General features: G+C 35.9%; 1 protein-coding gene across 1 annotated transcript; it reads left to right on the top strand.

Annotated features, from left to right (window-relative positions):
* The first annotated feature begins 764 nt into the window (after window positions 1-764).
* On the top strand, window positions 765-7,874 carry LOC117414723 (homeobox protein EMX2-like). Its single transcript, XM_034024497.2, has 3 exons — window positions 765-1,604; window positions 3,525-3,709; window positions 5,983-7,874. The coding sequence occupies exons 1-3, from the start codon at window positions 1,214-1,216 to the stop codon at window positions 6,148-6,150; spliced, it is 744 nt and encodes a 247-aa protein (XP_033880388.1). The 5' UTR covers window positions 765-1,213; the 3' UTR covers window positions 6,151-7,874.
* The last annotated feature ends 884 nt before the right edge of the window (window positions 7,875-8,758 follow it).

An 8,758-nucleotide genomic window follows, 5' to 3' on the forward strand; every position in this document is an offset into this window, starting at 1 on the left:
TCCATTACGCTTTTGCGCAGATACAGTATAAGCGTTTGTGTATTTTGTATTCCACAGTGCATGTGCGTATAGCTAATAAACCAAACTTCCTGCAAGTGATTCACTTAAGAGGAATGTAATTGAGCAAAAATTGATGACTGACGAATGGATAATATAATTTTAACTATCAATAAACAATAAAAAAAGCAGCCAGCTCTAACAGGATCTAATCATTCTCTTCCCAATAGAAGCAGAGCCGCCTTCAACCCCAAACTCATCCCAAAACGGGTGGTCGATAGAAAACGCGGAGTGAAATTGGAATACAAAGAAAAAAAAAGAAACTAGTATCAGCATCGCTTTGTAGACTTACATGATTATAAACACATTCAACTTGAATAAACCTTTACGTTTCCGCATAGCAATCGAATCGTGCCTTTAGAAAAAGGAAGAACATTGCGTTTAAAATGCACAGCACTCATTATAACGTTAGCACGCCATTCACTGGTTGTTTCGTTTTTCAGATATTGCACATTTTAAAATCACATACAGCCAAAGTAAAATAAGTAAATATGAATAAATAAATAAATGAACAACCTCGTCTGTCTTGCTTCTTTAATCGACGTTCAATTTCGTACGATACAAGAATAAATAAATACTCATTAAAAAATACGAAAATTGTCCCATTCACTATGTAATATATAATATTGAGTACAATAAAGAAGTACATGTCAGCATACACCTATTAGAGAATATATGTAGCGAAACTTGACAAATACCTCTTCGCTTTCTACTGGCTCTGCTGTGTATGTAAATTGCTGTAGGTGGGTATTGGGAGCGAATCCGTTGGTTTTGATTGAATCCGCCTCTCCGTGTTTAGAGTTCCTTTTGACGCACTTAAAGAGTGTTCCCTCAACCTTAAGGCGAATAATAGCGACCAATCATCAAGCCATTACAGGCTTCAGAGGAAGCTGTTTGTGTGATTCCAACCCTAATTAGGCTCATGAACTAACAAATCGTTTGCACAACTGGTGAAGAACCGATCACATCCATGGATTGTCTGAGGACTAGGTGACCACTTTACAGAAGACTTATTTTTCAATCCTACCACAATCCTTTCTGTTGCTTTTCCAACTTAATCCTGCGGACAAACTTTCACATTTTCCTGGAGTATTTTCTTTTAACGAGCTCGCCTGCTTCTTTGCTTGCGCTGGGGGATCTTTGACTGGTAAAAGTCATGTTTCAGCCAGCACCAAAGAGGTGTTTTACTATCGAATCTTTGGTAGCGAAGGATAATCCAGTGCCTGCTTCCAGAGGCGAGGAACCCATCCGACCAGCGGCCCTTAGCTATGCAAACTCAAACCAGATGAACCCTTTCTTGAACGGCTTTCACTCTAGCGGCAGGGGCGTCTATTCTAACCCAGACTTGGTGTTCGCAGAGACGGTTTCTCATCCCTCAAACTCTGCCGTCCCGGTTCCTCCAGTCCCCACTCCACATGCGCTGGCAGCCCACCCTCTTTCCTCGTCTCACAATCCTCACCCCCTCTTTGCCAGCCAGCAAAGGGACCCGTCAACTTTCTACCCATGGCTAATACACAGATATAGGTATCTGGGACACAGATTTCAAGGTAGGTTTCGATTTTGCGCTTCATTCTCTATCCTTTGCTATGCCACTGTATTTATAGGCTGTCTAAACGATTGTTTTTAAAGCATTAAAATGAAAACAATCATGATCAAGCAGTTGGCTTCAGCAAGGCCGTATATACAGGATTGAAGATTTTTTCTAATTTCAAATGAATAAACCTGGGTTTACATTTGTTACTGTAAATTGCTAATAGGCTATATTTTAAAATCTAGAACGTTTTAATTCATTTTGGGTAGTATATATATATATATATATATATATATATATATATATATATATATATATATATATATGCACACCAAAATGAATGTAAAATGGTGGGTTTTTATTTAAAGTTAAATCGAGATTTGGGAAATGCATTTTGGAAGTAACTAAAATATCAATCAGAACGAAACGTAGCGTTCACAATACGATGCAAATCCTATGTTAATTTGGAGGTTGCAGAAGATAGCGTCCATTCTATAGAGGCCTTAAGAATTTGACAGTCATTTGTATCCAGACGAGAAGATGAAAACATTTACTCGCAAGTTGCTGATAATGAATTTTTCCTTACTTTCTGACCTTTGCTGTCTGCCCCAGCAGTTCTTATCTGTCGAGGCGGTGCTTCCCGGTTAGTAATATAATTACAGACGCAATATTCCTAAAACAAACTATATTAGGATTTAATAATATGCATTTAACAAAATATATACCCAACATCAGAAAAAAATCATGCTGTTTTAAAATAGCAATGCTCTGTTTATTTTCCTTTATTAACTAAAACATGGCACCATATTTTAAATACTGAAACAAGTTGCATGCATATAAGAAATAGCTTACAGTTTGCATACACTATATCCGTTTTATTAGTCTTTTTTTAAGAAAATAATTATTTGGGAAAACTTGATGAATAATTTAATTTAATTTAATTTAATTTAATTTAATTTAATTTTAGTTAGCCGCTGTTACACGTTTGTTGTTATTCAATAAGAAAGGTTTGTTGAGAGAATCCTTTTTCGTTTGAAAAATATCAAAGCCTACCTAACGTGTTTTATATCATGGTTTGCAATATTGTAGTTTCTTGAACTTGTTCATAAAGATAGGCCAATTATCCCCTGAAAATAAATACAACACAAAAATATAATTGATGTTCAGTCTCTAATTCCCAATCGTTCGTTTGTAACGTTGAACAGTCAGAAATGTATTTTGTGTAAAGTTTGAAACAACAATATGTTTAAAACTCTTTGTTTATATATATATTTAAAAAAAAAATGGCCATATGGACATTTCAAACACAATAATACGCTTTTTGTATCCCGTCTTTAAAGTTAACGTGACAAAAAACTGAAATTCAAAAATATACTTTTCCCAATTGGGTTATGCGCATTTCAGTTGTATGACAAAATAGTATAAATAGAGCACCGTTGTTTTGAATAATGATGGTATTCATTCAAATTATATTATGTAAATGCGGCGTTTTCCCCAAATATGTGGGCTTTCATTCAAATATTACAAGTGCTTACTTAAACCCATGCTGATGTTGTTAATGTGTTATTGAACGGCTGTCATGCTGTTTGTCATGTTCATGTAAAAAATGTTGTTTTTTGTAATGTGTGTTATATAAATTGCTACAATTTTGTATGATATTTAGAAACAAAGCTTTTTTTCTTAGATTTGGAAAAAAATGGCATTTAATTAATGTTGGTGTTTTTTTGCGTGGTATTTAAAACAAGGTCAAACACATTTCCATGAGGGCTGTTGCTCACACTTACATTTAGAGTAGTCGGTGTTTGTGATATGTCATCGCAAATAAGATGCGATAAACCCAGCATTAGTCTAATAACACCGATCACTCAGAAATTTAATGAAATTGTCGTCAAGCTGATAGGGAACCTAATGTCTCTCGTTGTGCTTTACTGTGTAGGGCACGAAACGAGTCCGGAGAGCTTCCTTTTACACAATGCACTGGCCAGAAAACCCAAAAGAATCAGGACAGCGTTCTCCCCGTCACAGCTACTGCGGCTGGAACACGCGTTCGAAAAAAACCACTACGTGGTCGGGGCCGAGAGAAAACAACTCGCACACAGTCTAAGTCTCACTGAAACACAGGTAAGAGTTGTTTTACATGAACGGATATGTTGAGAGTCATATTTAGAGTGCCATTAACTGGTCAACTGCAAATATGCTTTCATAGTATTATCGCATGCAGGTTTTCATGATGTCTTTGCGCATAATTTTTTGTTTGTTTATTTATTATGTGGAAAGTGAACAATTCACAATTATAACCTGGGAAAATAAGACATGGAACGATCGAAAAACAGAATATATTTATGTTATCGGATAATATTATACATATATGGCCTCCTGTTGGAGACCGGCTTGGTGGAATAGTTAATTGTATATATAAAGTATAAACACATGTAGGTTTTGGAGAAGTTAGGCAGATTTATTTCGGGAGATAGTGGTTTGTTGATAGATCTGATCACCTGGTCAGTGCTTACACCAAAAAGAAAACATTGAGAAAGGGGTCGTATAAATATGGTAACGAACCCCAGCGCCGTGTATAGTCGCTTGCTGAATACAAACATATGCTTATCCATGAATGTCATTACAATTTACAATTGCTCCTTCTGACAAAGTCGTCCAGATGATGTTGTATTGGTTTTTGGGATTATTTCACAGATTAGCTGAATCGAAAAACATCTGACCATGTCACGGGGGAAAATGTTTTTTTTTTTTTTTTTTTTTTTTTTACTGTATATGAGAACGAAAGCTTTATTTTGCTTTATGTGGAACACAGCTACAGCATAAACACGATGATTATATTAATACGCGTATTAATGATGTACAAAAAATGCTTAAATACATATGCAGGCCAACAGTTATATCCATATAGCTTTTCTATAAAAACAAACAATACCTTCAATAATTGGAGCTGTAAGGCTATTTTTCGTCTTACATTTTGTTTCACTAAATGAATGTAAACTGCACTTTCCCGTGCTGTGATGCGTTACCGAATGGAGGAATAGCTGGGGTCAGCTGTCTCAAATCGTGCTGAATTTGACACAAGTGAAACTGTGCAGTGTTAGTGAAAGATGAGTGACCCCTGAATAGCTACTGTCTGGGTTCAATGCTCCTTCGAAACGTTGTTGGCATGTATGCGGATTATGTTGTAACCCTTTTAAGGGCAAACGGGGTTTTGATGCTATTGTTTTTAAACCGTCTCTCCAACAAAACAACAAGGGGTTTGTCAGCTTTTTATTAGCTATTTTAACAAGGGAGCGGTCAGAATTAATTTCCACCCGGCAAACGATATTTAAGGTGTTCTTTGTGCTGGATGGATTCGGAGCTGGTTGGGATCTTTTGTCCCGGTGTCAACCCCTAGCTCTTTGACAAACGAGTTCCTTTTGGAGATCTGTCTTGAGAAATGAACCGGCCTCCCCCTCAATTAGCAGTCTGAAAGCAAATGAAATGCACCTTTATTCCAGCTCAGCTTCTCAGATCAGAGATTTGTGTATATTATGAATAATGTTTTAAAAAATTATCTCAGTGAATTCAAGGGAGGTTTTCTATCCCTGCTATTAAAAATATTCATCTTTCGCTATGATCTCCCCATTATATAGCCACCGATAAAGATCAAATCGCAAATCACTTGCTTTAAAGCACGCTTTCCTAAATAATTATAAAGTCAATGATACATGTCAAAAATAAACACACACACACACACACACACACACACACACACACACACACACACACACACACACACACACACTAAAGTATGTACTGTGTAGTAATTTATGCGAATTAAATAAGTACTACAATATTTATATTATATTACAATATAGTTTTAAATACGTTTTATCTTAATGTAATTTTGTATTTACGTATTGTTATATGCGTAGGCCTATATGTAATATTTTTAATTGGACGTAAGTTCTGTTTGATATTACAAATGGCTTCGGTGAATGTTTTCTTTTGTGTGTGTGGTTTTTTTTTTTTGCTATAGTGCTAAAAAAATTTTGTTGAGTTCCTCTGATGAGAGGTAGGCTACTAATAGACATAAACCAGTTGTATTTGTTTCACTTTATAAAATTAAATCAGCTGTGGGTGTGCGTATATATATATATATATATATATATATATATATATATATATATATATATATATATATATATATATATATATATATATATATATAATGGTGTAGAGATCTAGACAGACAATATCTAAAAACTGCAACTGGACAGCCACTTGGTTATGTATGGTGTAGAATTCATATCGCTGTGAACTCAATAGTCTTTTGTGACACCATAAAGCTTATACAACATATATAATTTAAGCTTATTCTGATATTAAAACAAAAACCCATTTATTTGTAGGTAAAGGTGTGGTTTCAGAACCGAAGGACAAAATTTAAGCGACAGAAATTTGAAGAGGAAGGATCCGATTCACAGCAGAAGAAAAAGGGCACTCATCACATCAACCGATGGAGACTCGCCACCAAGCAGCCGAGTCCAGAGGAAATAGACGTCACTTCGGACGATTAAGAACGAGTGACCAGAAACTCGAGCAACGTGCAGCTTTCAGGATCACACAAACAAGAGCGAGGTGTCGCCGAATGAAAGTGTAAGAAAAGACTTCGTCAAAACCTTTGGAAAGCGCCGATGAAATTAGAGGGCCTAAATGTGGCACTGCTGCTGGCAAAACCGAGGCATGGATCTGTCGATCAAACTCCAAGTACCAAGACAAGATGACTGTCAGCTATTACATTGTATGCAGTCCACATAAAAATCCAAAACAGAAAAACAAAAACAATTCCAATTCATATTGGACATTTGCACTTCAGAGAGACCCCAAACTTAAAAATGAACGTCCATACACGAAACCAAAATTCACAATCTTTTTTAATTAAACTTGAATTGCATGCTATCTGTTTTCCCCAAACAGATATTAAAAAAAGAACCCTTAAGTTGTTTATTATTTTTATTATTATTATTATTATTATTATTGCTTTAGGAGAGGTTTCTGTGTGCTTCTATTATTTTTTTACAACAATGTGCAGTTTTTAAATTGATTACTTCTGGTGTCAAAGTGTTTGTGAATGCCATATGAAGTAGCAGTTCTTGCTTATAGTGTTTTATTTTTTAATTAATAAATAAACTAAAAATATGTATACAACAGATCAAATACTTTTAATGAAAAAAAAGTATTTAAGACTCCTTATTTTTGTCACCTGAAGCTTTACAAAGTTACCGTGATCCTTGGTGTGAATATCAAGTTGGCAGAATCCGCCCCTACAGTGAGCTGCCACAAAGGACTGTCATAATTGTCGATGGCCATGACGGCAACGAGGTTTCAAGCACTGAGGTTATTCCATGTCTATAGAGGTACTAAACGTGAATGATGTTGCTGTAACGTCCTCTTTTATTAGAATGTAAATATTGTTTGTATTTATGTTGTTTGCTACAATTCTAACACAAAATATACTTCCAAGAAGTATGCCATTGTCAATATTTTGTCAATAAAGATTTATCAATTATGCTTTTCAGAGTAACTCATGAGACTTTTTTTGGGAAGGTTTAGTTTTTTTTTGTTGATATGTATATGATTGTGAAGAAGGATAATGTATTTTCAAACTCTGCGTTATTTTTATACAGCATTATTAACCCAAGCCTTATAGAATATATTAAATCTGCCGTTATGGTTTACGACAAAGCGACAGTACAGCAAAACATTTCTTCTACAGATGAACTGCTGTGGCCCGCAGCCGTCGTTTCACTTCCTCTTTCATGATGCAGTTCCAATGTGTCCAGTCGCACGTGCTTGTTACCTGTTCGCAGAGGTGAATTATTTAAAAAGTAAATTGCTGCTGCAAGTAGGAAAATTAACAGTTTTAAAAATGTGTGTGCATAATTTTTGTCCATGTATTTTTTTAATTCATCAATTAATTTATTTTAATGTATCGGCCTACTGTATAAGATACAGATGGGCTATACTATACAAGGGCATTAAAAACAAGTCATACAAACTGTAACATTAAAAGAATGTTGCTACCAATTTTGAGGTATATAAAAGCCTTTTTTTGGGCAAGTGGTTGTTTTTTCTTGCTTCATTTGCTTCTGATCCTGATAGACTGCATTAATCAGTTTGATTTCCATTGACAGAGGAACCACGTCTGCTCTGTTCCCGCTACAAAGAGTCCTGCGAGCTTTTGTGAAAGTGCAAATCAGTTTAGGCAATTATCATACGAGTAATATGATGGAGAAAGTGGATGCAGCGCCCAGTGCTTCGCTTTAATCTCTTAATCCACATATCCGGGGGGGGGGGGGGCTGGTTGGACATAATTTAGGACAATCCGACTACCCCTTACACTGTGATAAGGGAAGGTTACAATGTGCCCCGAAAATAGCAGCTTTGTTTGAAATCGTGTCCCGGACTTGCATGATTAGAATATACAGGCACGTGCTACATGGTTTTCCAAAATTTGTATCTGTGAAACAAGTGCTATGATATTTGCATGTAGGCTCTTGCTTATAACCGGTCATTGTACTGGGTTGGTCGCAGTCTTGTGTATCGACCTCTGTCAATATTAAACTTCAATATAAATTCCTGCGGCGGTTGCATTTAATTTCCCACAATAAAATACTATCAACATATGGCAACAATTCCAAACCCAAGTTAAACAGATTTTTGTTTAATAGGAAAATAGTTTTCTTAATTGTTTCACAACTTGATAATGAAGCTTATTTTTTAAACATATACAACCAGGGGGAAACACGTAATGCGTTCTGTGCTACAACAGCAATAAAAATCTTCAGAGAATACCATTAGCTTTGAAAACCACCTAAAAGCTTTATTACAAACCCAGCTTTGAAATAGGGGGATTAGGAGGCTGAAAGGGTCCCACAATAGTTAGAAGAAAAGGTTTCATGCTAATGAGGTTAATGCCCTTTGTATCTCAGAACTGCACAACTTCATTACTCGCTATCTCAGGCTGCACCAAGCAGCTCAGAGCGCTGCAACCCACTCCAGCTTCCCCTTCCGTGCCTAAAGAAGGATTTGATAGCAGCTCTGTTCAATCTAGATAATTATATCTTTTCAAACTGGAATTAAGATAAAGAGAGTGCATGAAAGGCGGAGAGCCTTGATGCACTG

The sequence above is a fragment of the Acipenser ruthenus genome, chromosome 7 (genome assembly GCF_902713425.1).
Source record: "Acipenser ruthenus chromosome 7, fAciRut3.2 maternal haplotype, whole genome shotgun sequence".
In the NCBI taxonomy this organism is placed as follows: Eukaryota; Metazoa; Chordata; class Actinopteri; order Acipenseriformes; family Acipenseridae; genus Acipenser; species Acipenser ruthenus.

Excerpts from the sequence above, each read along its gene's own strand:
- LOC117414723 (XM_034024497.2), top strand. The coding sequence starts at position 1,214 with ATGTTTCAGCCAGCACCAAAGAGGTGTTTTACTATCGAATCTTTGGTA. Across the intron at positions 1,605-3,524 it reads TCTGGGACACAGATTTCAAG|GGCACGAAACGAGTCCGGAG; the intron begins GTAGGTTTCGAT and ends TTTACTGTGTAG. Across the intron at positions 3,710-5,982 it reads TAAGTCTCACTGAAACACAG|GTAAAGGTGTGGTTTCAGAA; the intron begins GTAAGAGTTGTT and ends ATTTATTTGTAG.